We start from the raw sequence: 22,962 nt of genomic DNA, 5'->3' as shown, positions 1-22,962 counted from the left end.
ACCTTGGGGCCGTGGTTCGCATGGCTGGGATCGAGGCCTCCCCCAGGGGCCTTCACCTGCTGACTGGAGGCTCTGTGGGCCACTTTCCTCAGGTCCATGTGGTCCTCAGCAATTTCACCTCCTCCGACGTCTTGAGACGCCAGGGACTCCAGCCCCAACCTGTGCCCAACCTCCTGCTCACCGGCTCACAGTCCCTCTCCATGATGCCTCTGGCACCAACCAGACCCCACCTGGCTGGTGGGACACCATCCCTCTCCTCCCTGGCAGGTCCTGCGCAGGACTGTGACCGTGCTCAGCCTGCTGTCCTGTGCGAGCACCCCAGGTCCCACGGCCACTTCCTGGGGGTCTCCCCTTCCTCCCTTCCCTCCCTGAAGTTGGCTCAGCCCAGTAGCTAGGGGACCCTTCCGAGAGGCAGGTAAGGCCCTGCTCTGCCCTAGACCCTCTCTGAGCAGGGTGGAGGTCCCCCAGCACCCGCAGGGCTACTCCTTGGCAGGCTGCCTCCTGCCTCCATGCCAGCCCTTCATCTCCTCTCCCTCCCTATGCCCGTCCCATGGCCCACATCTGCTGGCTGTGCTGAGCCTCCCCATGGGGGGCCTGCTGCCTCCTGGCCTTTGCTGAGTCTCCTCGCCCACGAGGTGCCCTGATGCCTGCGAAAGTCCCCACCATCACCTGGTGGTGCTTGTCCTCTCCTCAGCACTTATGCCGAGAAAGGGAGACTTCAGTGCATCCCTCGTCCCTGTCCCCACTGCTCCCAGAACCTGGGACAGCAGGTGCCTAGTAAATGCTCAGGAAGGAAAGGAGCCAACCATTGCTCACCACAGGCAAATGTCTTTGCAGAAAAATTAGGATATGGGCAAGTCCAGGAAGCAGACTAAAAGCCCAGGAAGCCACCCAGGGATGGACGGGCAGGCCCCACACCCACTCTTCTCTGGGAGTGAGGAGGAGCCGTGGGCACAGGTCGGCTTCCTGCCGGAGCCTGCAGGACCAGGCTGCCCGGCCAACGCTGGTGTCCATACTCGGCCACGGCAAGACGTGCTGCTCCTCTGGGGAGGGGTCTCTTCTCCAGGGGTCTCTGGTCAGCCCCAGCCAGGCGGCTCCCTCCTGGCCCCATAGGCCCTCTGGGCCACCCCCGGATCCGCTCCTGCACCCTGGCCATCAATGATTCATTGGCACGAGGAACATTTTTATTAGGCAAAATGAAATTCTGATGCTGGTGACGTCCCTCAGGGCAGAGTGGGGGGCGCCTGCCGCCCGCCTCTCCCAGCTGCAGCTCAGGTCTTGGCGTCGGGCCTGCTCGGGTCTCTGGCTGCAAATGAGCCGATTTACACACAACATGACTTTTCTGAATTTGCTGCAGAGACGATTTATAATTGGATTAATGAAAGAAGTGGGCTGGGAATTAGGTTTTATTAAACCCTATTTGCTTGTACCTTTGCCACTTAAAACACTATTGTCGTTTAAAAAGGAAAGACAAGTGCTGAGTAGGAAAGGCAGGAAAGGCGGCGCAGGGTATGGTTGGGGTCACCTGGACCTGGGCGTGACGCTGAACCTGTCCAGAGGGCCTGTGTCCATTCCAGATGCTCCCTCGGCTTTTGCCTCCACCCTTGAGGACAGTGTCAGGACTTGGTGTCCCGGGGCCCACGTAAGAGGATCTCCCCTCCCGCCAGCTCCCCAGCAGGCCTGCTGGACCGCTCCTCTCCCGTCTGCTCTGCCCCCAACACTGGGCTGGCTCTGCTGTCTGGGGGCACTCTACATGTTTTGAGGCGGAGGACTTTGGCTGGGGTTCCTGGCAGTGCAGGCCACCATCCTCCATGCGAAGTTGGTCCCAGCGTGGGCATCCCTGGTGGTCAGGGCCGAGTGGACACTGGCCTCAGTGCTACGGGCACGTCTTCAATAGCAGGATCCTGGGCCTCTTCCTCCCCGTCCTGAGCATCGGGCTCTTGGGGTTGAACTCTGGGGTGACACACAGTGGGTGGCCATGTGCTGCAGGGAGCCTTGGGGTACCCACAGTCCCCGCCACAGGAGGCAAGAGCCCTGGGGACACAGGACAGCCCCTGTTGCCACATAGGGGCCTCCCTCCTGCTCGAGGCCGTGCCCCCCCCACTGGGGGCCTGGGAGGACCGCCCCTAGGACGGAAGGTTTGCCTGTGGTTCCCTGAGGTCCCCTGTGGCTGGTGACTCTGCTAGCCACCCGGGGTGAGTCCCTGACTGTGGCCAGGAGGGTGGGACAGGGTGAAGATGGATCGTCCAGTCTCTCCAGCTGATGTCCAAGAGCGAAGCCAGCCACTCTCCAGGCTGCCCCACGGGAGGGGACATTGGAAGCCACCAGGCAGACATACTCTCCCTGTGAGGCCAGGAAAGGGGCCTGGAGGCTCTGCCTGGGGAGGGAATGCGGGCCTGGCCTTCAGCAGCAGGGGTGAGCATGACTACATGAGGCCAGCCCCAGGACGCACACGCCCTCCGGCTGCCAGCAAACCCCAGAGGTGCCTGGTGGGTGCTGCAGTGCGGGGCGAGGGCAACAGTCCTGAGCATCAGTGACCCCACGTGAAGCAGGCTGGGGCTGTGGGGACACTGTTCTGAAACCTGGGCCGAAGAACTCTGTTCTGTATCCTGCCAGCTGCAGAGAGGCCGGAGCTGACCCTCTCCTCTCCCTCCATGTGGCCAGCCGGCTGTGAGGCGAATTCTGGCCTCTCCACACCTGCCCAACCCCCTCGCCTGGTCCAGGCTGTGGAGGCAGCTCTCCAGGACATGAGGGCGGGAGAGCTGTGTGTCCTCCAGGACTGGGACATTTCCCTGAGGCCAGAGCCCCAAGGCCACGTCTCAGCTGAGCACCTGGAGCCCACGTGGGGTCACGACAAGATGCCAACAGCAGAGTGGCTGAGTGCCATGTAAGTGCCATGTAAGACTTTATTTATAAAAACAGGTGAGAGGTGGGCGTCCGCAGCTGCCTCTGCCACAGAGGGCACAGATCCAGGGGGCAGCAGGGGCATGGGCCAGCGAGGGATGGCAGAAGCGGAGCCCCTGCCCGCAGGGCCTTCTCCAGCTCCCCGAGGCAGGTGGCTTCGTCTCTGCTGCCGGCCCCTCCTGAGCCTCCCCGAGCAGCAGAGTGGCCTCCTGGGCCTGGCCTCAGTCGCCCTTGGGACCAGGGCACCGTAGCTTCTTCCCGGATCTCGCGGAGCTGCCCTCCGGCTTTGGCCTTGGCCGAGGGGCGCGAGCTCTGTCTGCTGGGAGGGAGCGTGTGTGCAGAGGGTGGTGCCGGTCCTCGGCCCAGGGCGCGAGTCGCTGGGGTGAGTTCTTAGGGCTTCGGCACATGCAGGGCGGCTGTCCCGGCAGCCTGAGGAGGATCTCTGTAGAAAGGCACGTGAGTCGCGCGGGAGTCCCAGTCCTCGGACACCCTCCCTTGGCAGAGCTGCCCGTCCTGGGAGGGTCTGTCCCCGACATGGTGGCTATGGCCGCAGGCGCCAGGCCTGCCCTGTCCCGGGCACACGGCCCAGCCTGCCCGGGGGGTGGGTGGCGCGAGGCAGTCCTGGCTCCAGCCCGGGCTTGCCCAGGGCTCCCCAAGGTCCACCAGGGCCCATGTTCTGGACAGTGGCTCTGGGGGCGAGGTCAGTGCTGCCCGTGCTTGATCCAGTTCCTGATCATCCACTTCTGCCCTGAGCACCTCTGCACCACCAGCCGGAGCCCGAAGTTGGCGTCTTTGGACATCTCTACCTCTAGGCACCGGCCCGTGTCCCGGCTCACGATGGGGCCACTCTGCGGGGTGGGGAGCCGGGTCAGACGGGGCACCCAGGACAGGGGGTGGCCCTGGGTCCATGCTGCCCCACATGGCCACCAGGAAGCCCCCGGCCCCTTGGTCCTCTCTGCCGCCCGCATCCCAGCCAGCCTCGCTGCCAGCCTGCCCTGCTGTTTTCTGGGGTCCAAGGGGTTCCAGGAAGCGCAGGGGGCCCCGAGCCCATGGCCCTGGCCCCACCTGGCTGCCCCAGAGGCAGCTGCAGCAGGGCCGCTGACCCTGGCCTCACTGCCACCCCTACCCCACCCCCGGGGCCTCTCAAGGCAGCTCTCAGGCAGCAGTGAGAGCTCCTTCCCAGCCAGTGGTCCCCAGGCCCCTGGGGGACAGCAGAGCCCCTCACACTGTCATGGGGTTTGTGCCCAGCAGGAACAGAGGTACTGGACCTGCAGGTCTCCACAGGAGGCAAGCGGGGTCAGCAGGGCTTGGAGGACATATCCAGCTGCCCTGGTCCTGGGCCCAAGAGTGTCAGGCTCAGAGGGTGGCACGGTGTGGTGAGGGGCGGGAGCAGGCCCTGGGCTCAGAGACCCTCAGGTGCGGGATCTGAGGGAAGGAAGGATGGACAGGGGCCACTCCTTCCTGGGGGCTTGGGAGGGTCAGACTCGGGCATCACCAGCGCAGCTGGGTCAAGTGCTGGTTCTGCAGAGCTCTGTGGAATTGCAGTCTTGCCTCTTGAGACCACCAGCCAAGGTGAGGCACTCCAAATCCCTCTGCCCAAATCCTCCTGTCCATTTCTTGGGCCTGGGAACCCGGGCAGTCAGGGCTGAAAGTGGTAGCGCTGTAAAATGACCCCTCTCTGGCTGTGTGACCCTGGGCCAGTCACCCCCCACCCCCGTGCTTTGGGGCTCCTGGAGAGCAGCTGATCCAGGGTCCCTGCCACGCTGCCCTGGTCTCATCTGCAGGCGGCCCTGGAGGTACATGAGCCACTGACCTGCGTGAAGTCCCACAGCCGCTGTGCCGGCCTGGCTACATCTTCACACTTCTTCAGGGTGGGCGTGCGTCCCCGGCCATCGTCCACCAGGCACTTGGAGTCGGGCAGGAAGGCCGTGGAGCCCAGGGGGCCCAGCTGCAGGAGGCCGTCAGCACTGTACCGCACCAGCTGTGAGGATGGACAGAGCTGTGGGCAGCACCCAGGACCCCCGAGGCCTGGACCCAGCACCCAGGACCCCCGAGGACTGGACCCAGCCCCCAGGCCTCAGCTGGGTGGATGGATAGAGCTGTGGGCCCAGCACCCAGGACCCCCGAGGCCTGGACCCAGCCTCCAGGCCTCAGCTTGGGAGATGGACAGAGCTGTGGGCAGCACCCAGGACCCCCGAGGCCTGGACCCAGCACCCAGGCCTGCTGTACACTAGGCCCTTGGTGTCTGTTCTAGGGCGTCCCCCTCCCAGGAGACACTGTGGTAGATGTGAAGTGACCACAAGGGCCCACCTCTACAGGCTGTGCAGAAGGCTCTAGGGGAGGAGGGGACATCACCAGGCTCGGATGCCAGCTGGGCATCAGATTTTGGAAGACAGCACGGATGGACACTGGGGAGGGTTGAGTGGACACGGCCAGGCCTGGGGAGTCCAGGCTGCCTGTGGCGGGCTCAGGCCTGGGCGAGGGGAGGAACTCCTGGGATCCATGCTGGTGGCCAGTGTGCTCAGAAGGAATCCAGCTGGGCTGGAGGAGGGAATGGAGGACACCCCAGCCTCCTGAGCCAATCCAGTGGGCAGCACTGTCAGGCTCCGGGGGTCATGGAGGTATTGGGGTTCACTGAGGGAGATGCAGGGGGCATAGGCAGCCAGGGCAGGGGCCAGACCAGAGTTGGGCAGAGAGAACACAGGAGCACGGGGAGGGGCTCTGGTGTGCTCAGCTTCCTGGTTGGCAAAAGTGCCCGTGGACACAAGTGGGGACCTGTCACACAGACACTTCTGTAAACGGGGGACCCAATGGAAAAACTAAGACAGATGCGTGGACCAGGAGACCAACCAATAATAGTGAGGAGCACGGGGACAGGGGGAGATGAGGAGAGGAGGAAATTCCAGAGACCACAAAAAGAACAGGCCAGGACTCCCCTCGGGACTCCGGCTCCAGTCCCCTGCTCCTCAGAGAAGTCTGTCTCTGTGTCTGTTACTTTGCCCTGAGCCTGCTGCTTGCCTGCTGTCCCTGCGTCCTGCTCTTCACTCCTTTGCTGAACGGAGACTTCAAACCCAGCACCCCTGGATGGTAGCCACAGGACACCCCAGAAGGCCTGGGCAGGTGGCTGAGAGGATGTAGGTCCTGTGCCCAATGCCCACCTCCCTGCCTTTCGGCCCCACCCACCCTGCTTCTGTGGGGGCCAGTGGGAGGAGGGGGGAGGAGCCCCAGCTGGGCTGAGGCTGCCTGGTGGATGGACCCCATGCCTTCCCCATGGTCCTGCAATGAGGACCCATCTTGGGTCTGCTTCCCGGGAACTCTGATCAGAGTCCTGGCCTCTGTGAGGCTGGACACCAGGGCCCAGGCGTGGATTTGGGAGACAGAGGGCCTCCCATGGCCCCAGCATGCTCCACTCCTCCCGAAGGACATGGCAGATGTTTCAGGTGAAGGCGACTCCGTGTGCCCACACCCTGGGGCTGTGGTTAGGGGTGTTTGTGTAACACTCCCCCCAGGGAGGCTTTCTGCAAGAGGGCAGAGTGACAGCTACACATTCCACACAGAAGCCAGCTGTGTGCCCTCAGCAAGCCCCTTGGCCGAGCCTCAGTGTCCTCCACAGCAAGCAGGCTGTTAGGACGGCCTTGTGCACAGGGCTAGCATGGGACGTGGCATCAGAGGGGGGCACAGCAGGCGTGTGTGTGGGCTGCATCTCTGGGTTCCTGCTGTCTTCTCCTGAGTGCACAGGTACACTGCCCAGGCACGTCCTGTACCAGCTGCTCCTGCCTGGCATGTCCATGTGGCATGTGACCTTGACCCCCAGCAGTGGCTCTGTCCTCTCCTTCTGGACATCGGGGAATGGTGAACATCATGGAGTGGAGCCTTCCAACTTCTGAGGGATGTCACCAGTGGCCATGAGTCCTGCTCTGGCCAGCCAGCCCTGGCCAGCACAGCTGCCAGCCAGTGAGAGCCCTCTGGGAGTGACCTTCCAGGCTCAGCCTTGGGAACAGGAGAGCCACTTGTGCAGGGCTGGGCAAGGGAGGCAGGCCCAGGACCAGGGGTTCTGACTTCAGAGTGTGGCCTCCAGAATGGCAGGGGTGGGGGTCCTGCGGCCCTGAGCCAGTGCAGCTTCTGGTCCTTGGTCACAGTGGCCCCAGGAGACTGAGACAGCCTGGTGACGGGGTCTGGGGACTTGACTTAGCTCTTCCCTGGAGTCCTGCAGCCTCAGAGAACTTTGGGTTGTGAGTGACCAACAGACTGTGATCATTTTGCAGAGGAGAACGTGGGGGCCATGTCCTGCTTGAATTGAGAGTTCTCCAACTCTCCAGTGAGGCTTACCTCGGGCCCAGCCTCCCCATCCACCTGGTCCCCGTCTGCCCGCCCTCTAGGAGTGGGAGGTGACTTATGCCCATGGCCCCACTGTCCTCTGGTGGCAGAGGGCTCAGCATGGGCACTGGGGCATCACGGGGGGCCCACACCTCTGCTGACCCCGGATTCTGCCCTGCCCTGCCCTCCAGCAGGGCTTTGCTCCTGGCAGGAGGGTCTGCTGCTGGGACCTGGCCAGGCCCAGGGGCCGCCTCCTGAGGTCCTCACTGGCCAGAGGGTCTTCCACACGTGTTGGAGGCCCCCAACTGGACTTGCTCAGCGGCCTCCTCTGGGCCTCCACGTAGGTCTGCTTTGCCGTTAATCAAAGCTGGAAGCTGAAGTGGCTGGGCCTCCTGTCCAGAGCTCCAGGGAGGACAAAGGAGGGCAGCGCACAGAGCTGGTCACACCCATGCGCCCCCGTCAACTAGCACCAGCTCAGTGCTGGGGTGAGGGCAGGGTGGCAGGGTCCCTGGACCTGCCCTGGGTGGAGCTCTGTGCGCAGGGCTCTGGAAGGGCTGAGGGTCACGCCCGGAAAGCCGACCGTGGAGTGGGATCCAACTTCAGCACTGAGACACCCAGGCACATCGTCACATGCAGAGGGTCACCTGTGATGGGACCCTCAGGCTCTCTCTTGGGTCAGGGTCACCTGGGGCCATGATGAGCCCTGGCTGGGGTCTGGCCAGGTGCAAATGGACCTGGGGCTGCAAGGCCGGGGCAGGTGCTCAGGCAGAAGTAGCACCCTCAGTGTCCTGTGGTGTTGATGGGGACCCTGAAGCATAGAGGAGTCCCCAAGGCCTGCCTGACCCAAGCCTTGTCCTTAGTTTACCCATATGTTGCCTTGGGGGGGCGGGGCTCTCGGGGTCCCCAAGCTGCTCCAGCCCCTGAGCTGGCCCCAGCAGCCACTGTGTGCTCAGCACCTGCCCCTGCCTGCAAAGGGCTCGCTGGGCCTACCTGGGAGGACATGCCATGGCAGGGGTAGAGGATGGCCCGGTCATCGTCCTCCGCACCCTGGTCCAGGCAGTAGCCACTGGCCTTGCTGTTTCTCACCTGCCACCAAAAGCCACAGGAGGAACCCAGGGTCACCAAGGAGGATCTCCAGGCCAAGGTAAGGCTGCAGGAAGCCCCCCCACCCACCATCCTCAGGTGGGGCTTCTCTGCAGCTGGCTGTCCCAGAACAGGCGTGAGCCTGACGCCATCCTCTCCGGGCATGAGACCCACCAGGACCCAGGGCTGGCCTGGGGCCAGGTGAGGTAAAGGGGAAGGGAGCAGAGGGGCCACAGGCTGGCCAGCTGTCAGGGGCACGTTGACTGTTCCTGACACAGTCCTACATGCTGGATGGAGACCTGGGCTGTGCCGCTGGCTTCCCATGTCCCTGTGCTGTGTGACCATAGTTCTTCCCCAGGAGGCAGAGGCTCAGCCAACGGAATGCAGCAGAAGTGAGCCATGTGGGCTTAGAGCCCATGAGCCGTGCGACCTGCTCTGCCTGCAAGTTGGGCGGGCAGCAGCAGCCAGCCAGCCTCCAGCCCGCAGAGCATGCCCAGCCAGGATGGGCTCCGCCCCCACCCAGCAGAACTGCCCATGGCCTGGACCCTGAGCACCCTCAGACACCTGGAGTTAAGGGCCACTGCTCCCCAGAGTGGTGCAGGTTTTACCAGCAGAAGAAGCAGCCACAGGGGTGGGTGGTGAGGGGACTTGACAGTGGGAGGAAATGGGCAGGACAGAGCACAGGAGAGGCCGGGAGAAGCGCTGCCTCCCGCCACCCCTTCAATACCCAGTGCCCCCCAGGGAGGCTCTGGGCCCGATGGACTGGGTCAGATGTGGGTTGGGCCGGGAGCTCTGGGACGGGAGCTCTGGGATGGGTAGACAGCTAGGACCCCCAGCCAGGGGGCTAGCCCAGGGCCAGGATGTGCACATTCTTTCTGCAAGGAAGAGCTGGGCTCTGGGGAAGCTGAGGAGCTGGGGGGAAGCTCTGCTGCCCAGTGCAGGGTAGGAGGCCGCCCACCATAGCACAGACCGGGGAGCGGCAGGACCACAGGGCGCCCCCTGACTTTGGAGAGCCACGAGGGTCTGTGCACCAGCAATGGTGGGGCAGGGTCTTGGTGCCGCTCAGGTGCTGCTCTCCGTGTGAGTCTGGGGCCATGGTACTGTGTGTGTGGACCAACAGGGCTGTGCTGTGTGGTGCACGCGTTCAGGTGACAATCCTGACATGGCACAGGTGCCTGGTGCACATGGAGGCGCCCTGACAGGTTCACACACAGCTGAGGTGTGCGTGGTGCCTGGGAAGCTCTGTGTGTGCACACGTACACCTCCATGTGTGCACTGTACTCGTGTGTGCATGCTCAGCGTGCACCAGCAGGGTTTATGCACATGCATGTACACAGCATGTGTCTGTGGGAGAGTGTAGGCATGCAGCACACACATGTGTGTGAGTGCACGCTCACAAATGTGAATGCACTCATGCACACATGTTCATGTACACAGATGCACATGCATTTGACACACACCGTTATGTACACACACAGGCATCTGAATACATGTGTGCATGTACATGTGTGTGCCCTGTGCACATGCATGTGAATGCAGGTGTCCCTACCTATGTGAATATGTGTGCCATACATCTCTGTGTGTACCTGTGTACACGTTTCTTCACGTGTGTGTATTTCTACAGGCAAGGATCAGTATGTGTTTTCATGTGGGCCAAGTGTATGTGACGGTCCCTGTGTCCCTTAGTGTCTGGATGCCCCAGTATACAGGTGTGCAGGTGGGGCCATGGGTGTGGGCAGTGTGCTGGGGTACCGTGTCAGGTGTGGGGGGACAGGGCGTGGCGGTGGGGTCAGGCGGGCCCTGCGGGGGAGGCGGTACCTCTCCGTATGTGAGGGTGTTGTTGTAGGTCCTCATCTCAGGATACACATTCTCCAGGTACCACTTGAAGCTGCGGCATTTTAGCCTCTGGCGCAGGGCCAGCCTCTCGGACACGTCCCCGAAGTCCACCCCTGGGTTCTGCGAGGCAGGAGCAGGTGGGGACATGTGAGTGCCAGGCCTCCTGAGACCCCCCAGGGCAGTCCTGCTGCAGTCTCATCTCAAACTGGCCTCCTGCCCTCCCATAACCCACAGAAGGTCAGCCTGGTTGTCTGCACCCTGATCCAAGGTCCAGCCCTGCAAGCTCCTGGGAGGGCTCTCGAGCCTGCTTCTGTTTGGTCCCCATCCTGGTGGCCTGGCCTTGGGTTGCCTAGATGGCTGAGATGTCCTGAGATGGAAGGCAGGGCTTTGGCCATGCAGTGTGAGCCTAACCTCTGGAGGGCTGGACACAGGCCAGCCACAGGGAGGTCACCACATCCAGGTGTCTGAACCCTGGTCAACACAGCTGTCCCTGGCTGGTTCCAAGCTGCCCTGTGCTGTAGAGCTGGGGCCGGTTGCCCTGTCCAGCTTGGGCATCCTCCTGTTGCCAAGGACCTGAGGTGCCATGGGGCCCATGCTCTGTGCAGGGAGTGGCCCCCAGGAAGGTGGGGTGGGCTTGGGGGAGCTCTGCCCCCAGGGCCCCATCTGGGCCAGCAGGTCAGGGCAAGGGTGGACTCAGCCAGGATGCTGGAGCCGAGTCTGTCATTTTGTGGGCGGTCTTGGGACAGTCCCTGCCCTCCTGGGGCCACAGTCCACCCACCCTTGTAAGCCAAGGGTGAACCCAAGACACATCCCACCCTTGTAGGACTGAGCCGCCTCCTGTGGAGGGGCTGGGGCCCAGGAGGCCAGCCCCCTGCTCTGCCTACGTCCTGCCCTTCCCAACCTGGAGGGACATGGTCACACTGGACTTTCTGCATCAGTTTGCGACAGACCATAGGCCTCATGGTTGGCAGGAGCCCTCCTTGTCTCTAGTATTGAGGGCCGTTCTGATGTCTTCCTGGTCTGTGGGGCTGGAAACGGCTGTGGGCAGTGCTGGCCGGGCAGTACCGGATCGGGTGGCTTCGGCAGGCCTGTGACCCCACATGGCCACCAGCTCCCAGTAACACCATGGTGGGGTGACAGCAGAACAGCGCTCTGGGAGGGTTCCCTGGGGGCTGTGGGGGGGCGGATGCTGCCTGGCAGGCAGAGGGCTGGGCCAGGTGGTGTGGACGGGCAGGCAGGGCTCTGGTGGACAGCATCTACTCAGTGTTTTTGAGAGGGGCCGCCTGGCCAGGGTGGCTGTCATTGAAGCACTGGGGAGGCTGAGGCAGAGGACCCCTCCTGCCCTCCTGACCCCTGGCCCTGGGACCACTCTCTACCTAGACTATCTACCTGGGCCAGTGAGGACAAGGCCCTTTGCCAAAGTCCCCTCCCTACCTAGGGTGGCCGCAGGATGCCCACGACCCCCACTGGCCCTGCTCTGGTGAGGACAGGGCCCTGAGGAGTCCCACGAGGCCCGCTACCCCCCGCCCGGGCTCACGGTCATGGGGATGTTCCAGGCCATGTACACGTGGGACTTGAACTCATCCATCCACACCTCGGCGGCCCGCAGCGCATTGCGCTTGGCGTAGTAGTCGATGTCGTTGTTGTAGGGCTTCTTGGTGCGCTCGATGTGGGCCACGCGGGAGCAGGGCAGCACCTCCATGCTGCCGCCACACTGCCACACCTGGGCGGGGACCCCATCCCCAGTCCCCTGTCACCACAGGGCACACCACGGAGGCGCCTGCACTGGGCCCCGGGTCCCCAGGGGCTTGGCCATAACTGGTTTCAGGGGAAGGTGCCCAAGGGACAGCCACGGGCAGTGGTCCACCCACACAGGCCTGGGTGAGGCTGCACCCCTCAGGCGTCCCACCCAATCTGACTTCTCTGCATAGTCTCCGATTGCCTTTTTGTATTCCACTCACCCCAACATTACTGTCCCCTTTTCTGGTGGCCTCTCCCACTCCATTCTGTGCCCTGTGCAGGGGACCCCCATAGCACCTCTGCCTGCCCACCCCAAGCAGCCAGAATGACCCTGTGAGCCTCTTAGAAAGAGCCACCAGCTGTGCAGATGCAGGCACTGGCACCCAGGTCAGCACTGCCCCAGGTTGGAATCGTCCACACCCTTGCTTCCTCTGCTCCTTGGATGCCTGCAGATCAGTCCCATGCGTGACAGGTGGGAAAACCAAGGCAGGGAGGGCGTGGACTGCAGGCTGACCAGTGGAGGCAGGCTCCAGATGCAGGTCTGGGGTCTTTGAAGGTCCAGGGTCTGCAGTGGACTTCTGAGCAGAGCTGGCTGGCAGGGCTGCATCCTCCCCCATCAGGACCTGCATTACCTCAGGCACCAACCCTGGGCCTCTTGAAGTGGCTCTCAGAGCAGACACAGGCCCAGCACCCCCATCCTCTCCCTTCAGCCTGAACCCAGGCAGAGAGAAACCCCCTTCTGGGGCCCCCTGGAGCCCCCCAGTGGAGGACACCACTGTACCTCGGGGAGGCTGGCCTCGCTGCCAGGACCTCACATACTTCCCCTCTTGGGAGAGTGGGAAAAACTGCCCCAAGGCTAATAAAGCCCTCCGCCCCCAGGGGCATCTTGGGGCCAGCAGTGGCCCTTAGGGTGGGGGACAGTTCATCCATCACCCCAAGCAGACCCCAACCTTCACAGCAGAAAAGCAGGCGAGTCAAACTCTGCTCAGTGGACCACCACCCTGGCTGGGCTCAGCACTGGATTTTGTCTTGACCTTTATTAAACCTAATGGACAGGGCAGAGCCACTCCCCCTAATTGGCTCAAGGACTTTCCTCATTAGGGGACTCAGCTGGCCTTCCTGCAGCCACAGGGATGTAAATTGGCCCTGAGACCACGGAATCACTCTAATTAGGCTAAATGGATCTGAAAGGCTGCACGGGTGCCCTCTTAGAACAGGCCGGGAGCAGCGGCCAGTGTGTGTGTGGGGGGGCAAGGCACAGCCTGGAGGGTCCAGCAGGCCCAAGGGCTGGGGGCCTCAGCACGTGCTGTTTCCCGGCCGGAGCCTGGGTCTTGGCCAGTCTGTCCTCAGCCTTGGCCTCACGTCACCGCCCTGGGGGGAACACTGCGGCCTCCATGTGAGCCCATCACGGGAGCGTGGCCGGGGCTTTCCCTCTGCTGTCCTCTCTGGACCTGACACCCACACGCCCAGCACACAGAGGCCAAGGGACTCAGGAAGGACGCAAGCTCCTCCCAGCCTCCCGCCCTGAGCTTGGACCTCACACTCGGCACCTCGCGCTCTGCAGGGAGCCCCTCTCAGAGGCTCCTTCATTCATGAACTGTACTGGGCACTGTGGCAGGCCCCAGGGACACGTGGCAAGGGAGGGGACATGGACCGTGAAAACAGGAAACTCGTGAGGCTTTGATGGCAGAGGAGCATGTGGGGACGCAGTGGGGCCGTGGTGCGGTGCTGGGCAGGGCAGGGTCCAGAACGAGGTCCAGTCAGGCCCAGAGGGCACCTGAACCCAAGGGGAGGGAGGCTGGCTGAGAGCCTGCATCGGTTGCCACCATCCCCACTTACTCTGGTGGCCTTTCAGCTGCCTCTGCAGGTGGCTGTCCAGGAGTTGCCTGGTGCCCAGGGGACCGAGCCCACTGCCCCCACCCAAACTGCCAATCCCAGGGCGCTTCCCAGGGCTACCAGCCCCACAGGCACAAACAAGCCCCACCAGGCAAACCGCAGGCCCGCCCTGGGATGTGGTGCCAGGCAGAGTGCCCGCTTCTGAGAGGCCTGGGGAGGTGGCCCACGACCCCCAGAGCCCAGCTTCTGTGGGGCCTGGGGAGGTGGCCCACGACCCCCAAGGCCTAGCTTCTGAGGGGTCTAGGTGGTCCACGACCCCCAGAGCCCAGCTTCTGTGGGGCCTGGGGAAGTGGCCCATGACCCCCAGAGCCCAGCTTCTGAGGGGCCTGGGGAGGTGGCCCATAACCCCCAGAGCCCCTGGCTTCTGTGGCACATCCGACAGGGCAGAGGGCATGCAGCAGAGCCCTGCACAGGAAGAGGAGCCAGGGCAGGGACCTGGCGCTGTGGTGGCTGGGGTGACATTGAGCGAGGCCTGTAGGATTGGGCAGCAGACACCCTGCAAGCTGGAGGGACCCAGCAGAACCACGTGGAATTGATTGGGGGCTCAGCCACCTGCTCTCCTGGAAGGCTCTCCCTGGGAGCCAGCAGAGCCAGGTGTCCACCGCCCCTGCCAGGCATGAAGAGTGCATGCTGCCTTCCTGGCCCTGTGCCCAGTCCAGCCCCACAATGCAGAGCCACAGAACATCGGCCGGGCCCGCCAGGCCACTGCCCCTCAGGCATGGGGTGCACTGTCTCAGCAGCTGGTCTCTGGAGTCGCAGAGCTGGCAAGGCCAGGAGGTGGGCAGGAAGGGAGTGGGCAGTGTTTGTCCAGAGCCCCACAATCCCATGCATCCCACGTCCTGCTGCTGCCTTGCCTGATGTTGGAGGGACGTGGTTTCCACAAGTTTCCCCAAAACCAACAGCAAGAGGCAAATCAGGACTGGCACCCTCTAGAGGGAAAAGAGAGAGCCGTCAGGCCACCAAGGATGGGGACAAATTGGGTCCCATTCCCACAGTTCCTCTGGGGCCGCCACAGCAGATGGGGGCTGGGGAGATGCAGCCCTGTCCCCGGCTGCAGCCACCACCAGGGTCACCAGGCCAGACTGCCCACTGCCCCTCAGGACAGAGCCAAGAGGGCCCCCAGTGCTCAGCTCAAGTATGACAGGCCTTTGATCTGAGTGAAGGTCAGCCTCTCCCCAGCACTGATTTCAGCCCCAGGGTCACGGCCGGATTTGTGTATAAAGTAGCCGTGACAGTCCCCACAGCCAGGGCAGCAGGGCAGCCATTCTCAGACCCAGTGTGCAGAGCAGGGACAACCTGGAAGGTCAGGGAGGATCAGGTCAGGGACACAGCTGCACTGTCCCTAGCCGGCCCTGCTAATGTGCAGAGAGCTGCGGTCCTCAGGAAATTTATAGAACAACTATACAGCAGGACCCGACGGGAGCGTCTTAAATCAGCTGTTTAATATTAAGCAACATGCTGTGGAGAACAGGCACACCCAGGGAGCTCGCGGAGATAAATCCCAGCCCTGTTAGAAGACTACGTGCTCCAAGGACTGGGTTCAATCCTCAACACAACACAAATGTAAAATAAAATATATTGTGTCCACCTAGAACTAAAAAATAAATATTAAAAAAAAAAAGAAGACGACTGCATGCTAAGGGAGCAGAGGGTCTGGGGACCCACCCCAATGCAGGATCTCCTCACTATAGGACCCACCCCAATGCAGGATCCCCTCACTGTAGTATCCACCCCACTGCAAGATCCCCTCACTATAGGATCCTACTGCACGATCCACTCACTATAGGACCCACCCAACTGAAGGACCCACTCACTATAGGACCCACCCCACTGCAGATTCCCCTCACTATAGGATCCACTCCACTGCAGGATCCCCTCACTATAGGACCCACACCACTGCAGGATCCCCTCATATAAGACCCACCCCACTGCAGGATCCTCTCACTATAGGACCCATCCCACAGCAGGTTCCCCTCACTATAGGACCCATCCCACTGCAGGATTCCCTCACTATAGGACCCACTCCACTGCAGGATCCCCTCACTGTGGGACCCAGGCCACTGCAGGATCCCCTCACTGTGGGATCCAGGCCACTGCAGGATCCCCCTCACTATAGGATTCACCCCACTGAAGGACCCCCTCACTGTATGACCCTCCCATTGCAGGGTCCCCTCACTATAGGACCCACACCAATGCATGATCCCCTCACTACAGAACCCACCCCACTGTAGGATCCCTCACTATAGGACCCACCCCACTGCAGGATCCCCTCATTATAGGACCCACCCCACTGCAGGATCCCCTCACTATAGGATCCATCCTACTGCAGGATCCCCCTCACTATAGAATTCACCCCATTGAAGGATCCACTCACTATATGACCCTCCCAAAGCAGGATCCTCTCACTATAGGACCCACACCACTGCAGGATCCCCCTCAGGCATTGAAGGATCCACTCACTGTAGGACCCACTCCACTGCAGTATCCCCTCACTATAGGACCCACCCCACTGCAGGATCCCTTCACTATAGGATCCATCCCACTGCAGGATCCCCTCACTGTGGGACCCAGGCCACTGAAGGATCCCCCTCACTATAGGATTCACCCCACTGAAGGGCCCCCTCACTATATGACCCTCCCAAAGCAGGGTCCCCTCACTATAGGACCCACACCACTGCAGGATCCCCCTCACTATAGGACCCACCCCACTTCAGGATCCCTTCACTGTAGGACCCACTTCACTGCAGGTTTCCCCTCACTATAGGATCCACCCCACTGCAGATCCCCTCACTATAGGATCCACTCCACTGCAGGATCCCATCACATAGGACCCAACTGCAGGATCCCCTCAGTATAGGACCAACCACACTGCAGGATCTCCTCACTGTAGGATCTCCTCACTATAGGATCCACCCCACTGCAGGATCCCCTCACTATAGGACCCACACCACTGCAGGATTCCCTCACTATTGGACCCACCCCATTGCAGGATCCCTTCACTATAGGACCCACCCACTGCAGGATCTCCTCACTGTAGGACCCACCCAACTGCAGGATTCCCTCACTGTAGGACCCACCCCAGTGCAAGATCTTCTTGCTGCAGGACCCCCTCATTATAGGATTCCTCCTGCAGGATCCCATAACTATAGGATCCCCCACAGCAGGATCCCCTCATTATAGGATCTCCCACTGCAGGACCCCCTCACTGCAAGATCACCCCACTGCAGGACTCCCTCACTACAGGATCCCCCCCCTTTGCAGGGCTCCTGGTCATTCCAGTGCTCACAGAACCCACAGTGGCTAGTCTTCCTGGAGGACCAGGAGAGTTCCTTTTTGCTGAGGTTTCCCTGCTTCCTGTCTCTCCACCCTGCAGAATTGGCCAGGTCTCTAGACAGCCCAGCATTCCCACCAATATTCCTTGGCCGGAGCCAGAGCAGTCAGAGAGGAGGGAGAAAGTGCCTGTCTCTGTGCACCTCAGGCTTTGCTGGGTCTGCGACAACAGGAGGCCTCCTCTTAGGTCTCCCATTCCCCTCCCTCGCACCTACATGGCAACACCAGGAGGCCAGTGCCTGCCCTTGCCCCACCCCAGCTTCCCATCCAAACAGAAGAGGGAGCCCCTTCCCCCAAACTCAGCTCCTGAGGTCTCACACATGTAGCCCTCGGAGAAGCAGAGCCGGGTCCCATTCATTGGCTGTCCTCCTGACACACGCAGGTCTCTGTCTGAGTCGCAGTTTCCTCCCATTTTTCATCCTGCTCACACGGCCCCACCCAGACCCCACCCTGACCCTCAGAGTCCACTCCAGCTGCCTGGCCACCTGGTATCCTCCCCTCTTTTCTCCTGCCTCCCATCAGAACTGCCAAGGAAAGTTGATGCTTCAAAGAATCTGCCAGATGAAGCCCCTGGTTCCGTTTTTACAATGCAGTTGAGGAGGAGTCTAGCTTTGTGACTTAACACTGCACAGTGCTGGAGAACTTAATGCACATGCAGATGGTCCTGAGAGGCCAAAGGGCCCTGAGATTTGCTGCAAGGTAATTTTCAGGCACTCCGAAGTCTTAGAAAGAAAGGAAAGTATGTTTCATTTGTAAGGGTCACTTTTAAAAGGTTCACAAGAATTCAACCACCCTCAGGCCGCGGCAGGGTGCTTAGTGACGTCTGAGGGACTCCCCGAGTTCATCAGACCGGGGGCGGTGAACTGCTTCACTGGATTCACAAACATGTGATCTTCACACTCAACTTACAGTAAGCAGGTTTTGAAGGCGGTGACTTTAATCGACTCTAAGTGAAAACTTAAATCCCAGCCCTGAATACTCTTCTCTGTGAGTAGAAGCCCCACGGGCAAAACAGAATGCCGAAGGAAGGAAGCCCCCAAACCCCAAATATACACCCAAGAAGCGCCAGTCCAGCACAGCCTTGGACCCTCACCCCACGGGGCCCACGGACCTTGCTGGCTGACACTTGCTTCATCCACTCGATAGGCTCCTTGGGAATTTGCTAAAACCTGGGAGAAGTCACCACAATCTTGTGTCAGGGTGGGCAGCCCCTCAAGCTAGCCATGGTGACACTGAGGGCCTTGAGCATCAGGTGAAATGGGTGAGGCTGGATGGTGGGACATGGACGGCGTGACCTGGTGGCTCAGGGTCCACACTCCCTGCCGGCCTTACATGCAGCTGGAAGGCAGAGGAGGCAGCACCAGGACCCGTTGCAGCCAGGAGGGCTGGGTTCCTGTGACTCTAGGTAGAGGCTATCTTTGCTGATCCTTCCTTCCTCCTGCCAGGGTTGGGTCCCTCAATAAGCAGAGCCCTCCTCCCTACTCTCCTTCAGGGATCCTCCTTCTCCCTCCTCCCTCCTCTCCTCCAGGGCTCCTCCTCCTCCCTCTTCCCTCCTCTCCTCTAAGGCTCCTCCTCCTCCCTCCTCCCTCCTCTCCTTTAGAACTCCTCCCTCCTCTCCTCTAGGGCTCTTTCTCCACCCTCCTACCTCCTCCCTCCTCTCCTCCAGGGCTCCTCCTCCTTCCTCCTCCCTCCTCCCTCCTCTCCTTGAGGGCTCCTCCTCCTCCCTCCTCTCCTTTAGGGCTCCCCCTCCACCCTCCTCCCAGGTCTTCTATTCTGTCCCACTGGAGTTTTGGACTTGATGGGCCATGGCTCTTCAGGGTTGGGAATAAGAGGCTGTTGGTCTTTTGCCCTTATTCTTCTCTCAAATGCATGCTGGCCATTGGGCAGCCTTTACCTTCCACGTGAATTCCAGGATCAGCCTGTCAGTGTCTGTAAGAAGGACTGCTGGGGTTTGGATCAGGGCTGTGTTGGCTTCATGGATGGCTTTGGGGAAATGCGACATTTTAACATCATGATTCCTGCAGCCCATGAACATGGTATATCTATTTAGTCCTTTGAAAGTTCTCCCAGCAATGTTTTCCTGTTTTCATTGTACAGATATTCCACATTTTTGGGACTAGATTTATTCCATGTGGCTCTAGTTTTGAATCCTACCACAAAGGGCATTTTTAAGAAGTCCAGTTCCTGTGCAGCCAACACCTGGAGAGATAGCTGACTCCACACTGGACCACACTTCTGCCCCATCTTTCATCTGCCTGACCTTCCTCCTGCTCTCCACGTTGGAAAGTCAGGCTCTTCATGCCGTTGGCCTCTGCTCTTTCCTGTTGGCTAGGAGAGGTGACCTTCATGTGCCCTGTATGTGGCCATGGAAGATTTTCAGGGAGGCAGCTTCCACCCCAATCCTCTGTACTCAGTGGGCTCCCTATTGGCCTCCTCAACTCTGCTTACCGTCCACTTTCTACACAGTGGCCCAGGCATCCCTTTTAACTAACCCTCAGGTCAGTCCCTGGCTTGCAACCCTCCAGGTCTCCCCACTGCGATTAGAATGGAGTCCAAGTCACGCCTGGGCTGCCCACTGAGGAGGATCCAGCCCCGCCCACGTCTTTGCTCTTCTCCTTCCTTTTCCTCATCCTGCCTTGCTGGTCCTATTTCTTGGATACCAGGGGAAGACCACCCATGACCACTCTGCCCTCAACAGGAGCTCCCCTCAACCCCAGGCCCCACAGCCTCTGGACCTCTGCTCTCAGTCAGCAGAGGGGGGGTGCTTCTGGGCTGAAGGTCAGCAGGTGCATGGGGAGCTGACTACAGGCTCAAGGTCAGAGGGCTGAAGGTCAGCAGGCACATGGGAGCTGCTGCTGCAGAACAAACAGCCCCACTCGCCACACAAAATGACTACTTGCACCAGGATCCTGGGTTCCGTGGTGACATGTGGGAAAAGGGCACAGTGGGGGCACCTCTTCTTGCTCCACAATGCTTGGCCTGCGGGAGGACAGGGGCTCGAATCTGGAAGGTGCTTCCATCCTTTGGCTGGCTGGGGCCTTGGGACTGGAGAGCCCATGTCACTCCCTGTTCTCTACAGACAGCATGGGCTCCAGGCCTTGTGTCCACTGTACTTGGAAGCTGACCAGACCTGACCTCTGGAGGGAGGACTGTCCGTGCCACAGGACATATGTGAATGACAGCTGCCCTGGGAAGTGCCATCTGCTGTGACTTGCAGTGGAAAACCCGACGGTCTCCATGGCTGGCGCATCCCCTGGAGGAGCCAGAAGGAGCAGCCGGCTCCGGGTCAGTGACCCTGGTATAGGTTAGCAAGCTCCAGCTCATGGTGCACCAGGGCCCTGAGGCCCAGGGGATCAGCTCCCCTCCCGTCTGTCCATGCATCCACTCAGCCTGGCAGGGGGAGCTTACTTCTCTGCCCCCCTTTCCTCTTGTGCTGGTGGGTGGTGTTTGCAGGCCCGGCCACTGAATCTGTTCAGCCTCCCTTTGTTATAGACCCTTCTCCACACATTCCACGGTGCTACCCATGTCAGAGGCTCCACCCACGGTGGGGGGACTCAAGGACTGCTCTCTGTGGCACTGGAGGCCTCTCTCTCTGCCTCTCTCTCAGGCTCAGCGAGCTGGGACAGGGCTGTCCCCATGACTCAGGCGCTCCAGTCTCTGGGCTGGGGAGAGGCCAGCAACGTCCATCATCCTGGCTGCCCTGCTTCTGCTGGAGGGATTGTGGTATGGCCCTGGGTCCTCGGGGAAGGTCTGAGCTCCAGCATCCCCAGGCCCAGGCCAGCCAAGGACCAGACTCACAGGGCTTCTCCGGGGACATCCTTGGCACTAGCCGCAGCTGGCACACCTTCCCTGGGCAGAGCCTGGAGGCTCTGGGGCATTCCACAGGGACTTGTGGCAGATTCTGGCCCATCCTCCTCGGTGTCCCTCTAGGGTGCTGCTGCTCCCCGCTCCCATCTAGGGAACCGCAGGTGGTCTCGAGGTTCAGGACCTCCAGGGCCGGGGGTTTTGTGCACACCCCCTCCTGGTCTCCCCATTTCAGAACTGCTCAGGTCCAGCTCAGAGCAGCTGCCTTGGACGCCCTTCCCCTGGCAAATGCCACTGGCCTCCTGCCCAGGAATGCAAGGCTTCAGGATCTGTCCTCTGCCTCCTCCCTGAGGCCAGCCTCCCTCCCTGATTCTTCTCTCTGCTGCCCTCGGGCCCCAGGCCTATCTCCCCCCCCCCTCCCCCCGCCCAGGGTCCCTGCCTGGAGCTCCTCAGGCCCATCCTCTGGAGCAGAGGTCAGGAGCCTCTCAGTCAGACCCACGGCCTCCACACCAGCCTATGCCTCCCTAGGTCTCAGTGCCTGCCACTCCCTCTGCAGCTCACCAGCTGCCTCTGAGCCAGGCCTCCCCTGACCCCTGCCCCTCGTTTCCTCTGCCTCCCCCCTGGCCGCACAGCCTTCCTCCTTATCCCCTGGAAGTCCAGCAGGGAAAGCAGGTCCCACCCTCTGTTCTCTGTTCCCTGCTGTGGGCCCAGGACAGGTGCCTGCCCAGCCACAGGGCAGGCTCCAGGTGGGGCTGCACCCACACCCAGCTCCTCAGGGGTTGAGCAACTGGACCCTGGAAGTCGACCTGAGATACCTCAGATACCTCGCTGGACCCCGGCCCAGGCCCCGCCCCTGCCCTACCCAGGCACCGCCCCCTGCTCCGCCCTCGCCCTACCCAGGCCCCGCCCCGCCCTCGCCCAGCCCTGCCCGCGCAGCCAGCGGCTCCCCGAGGCTGCACCACAAGAGGCTTCAGGCAAGTCTTCCTTCCGCTCCTGGTCTCCGCCCCCAGAGGCCGGCACAGGGCTGATTGAGGACGGGTTTCCTTGCGGCTGCGCCTGGCTCTGAGCCGGGCCAGCTCTTCACCACCCTCCTCAATTCTCTGCCAAGGCTCTGCGAACAGCCTGCGAACCAGATCCTCGTCATCGTCTTCTGCTACCGTGCGCACAGGCCAAACCCTGGCTCTTTCTAGAAGGACTCGCAGTCGGACACCCTGGCCGCCACTGAGTCCCCGTCCCCCACCAGGCCGCAGGCCATGCCTCGCGAAGCCCCGCGCCCGACGCCCACTCACCCTCATCCCCAGCTCGATGTTCTCCGCACCGTACACCTCCATGCCCGGGTCCAGCAGGCCGATGTCCCCGAAGTACTCGCGGTCCACCACGAAGGAGCAGCCGATCATGGCGGGGGTCCTGCAGATGCAATCAGCCATGAGCAGGCCCCTGGCTGGGCCAGCAGCCCCAGAGCCTGCCTTGGCCGCCTTTCATAGGGCTCTTGCACCCTGAGGCGGGAGGTGGGAGCATGACTCCTTGCATCCCCCAGAGCCAGCAGCGCACCCAGCACAGAGCAGAGCGTAAATGTCCCTGCTGTAACTTCAACAGGTGAAAAGACCAGAGTCAGGGGATTGAAGAATACTCCACGTCCCCAGTGAGTTGTGCTGTCATCTTGAACACCCAGAGCAAGTCGCCCCACCTGCTGTGGTGGCTCATGTTATCTGAGTGTAGGTATTTGGCACTGCAGCGGGACGTTGTGTCCTCTGGGCACTGCTCAACTTCATGGACCCTGGCTGATATCAGACTCTGAGCGACACCCCTTGGAGTTGTGGAGGGGACACAGCTCTAGGCAACAGACTCACTGACCACTGCTGTTATTTCTGTAATAATTCATCTTACATCCATATATTTACATCCATATGTTTACATCCATATATTTTAGAAGTGGCAGCGACCTAGCCTGGGGCCACATCGGTGGATGTGCTGCTAGAAGGGCAGCAGTGACCCCTGTGCCCGGTTCCCGATGCTGGGGTGTCCAAGGCTGCTCCTCAGGACACTGAAGCC

General features: G+C 61.3%; 1 protein-coding gene across 1 annotated transcript in view; it reads right to left on the bottom strand.

The window, feature by feature from the left end:
- Positions 1-3,605: 3,605 nt before the first annotated feature.
- Galnt9 (polypeptide N-acetylgalactosaminyltransferase 9) overlaps positions 3,606-22,962 on the bottom strand; it is a 60,951-nt gene continuing 41,594 nt past the window's right edge. The window contains exons 6-11 of the mRNA XM_027952041.2: positions 22,200-22,317; positions 11,678-11,863; positions 10,123-10,260; positions 8,212-8,307; positions 4,718-4,885; positions 3,606-3,752 (exon numbers count right to left, since the gene is read on the bottom strand). Of these exons, the coding sequence (XP_027807842.1) occupies positions 3,606-3,752; positions 4,718-4,885; positions 8,212-8,307; positions 10,123-10,260; positions 11,678-11,863; positions 22,200-22,317 (853 nt within the window). The remainder of the gene's footprint in view (positions 3,753-4,717; positions 4,886-8,211; positions 8,308-10,122; positions 10,261-11,677; positions 11,864-22,199; positions 22,318-22,962) is intronic.

Source organism: Marmota flaviventris, chromosome 1 (genome assembly GCF_047511675.1).
Source record: "Marmota flaviventris isolate mMarFla1 chromosome 1, mMarFla1.hap1, whole genome shotgun sequence".
In the NCBI taxonomy this organism is placed as follows: domain Eukaryota; kingdom Metazoa; phylum Chordata; class Mammalia; order Rodentia; family Sciuridae; genus Marmota; species Marmota flaviventris.
This window is presented reverse-complemented; position numbering and strand designations above follow the sequence as displayed.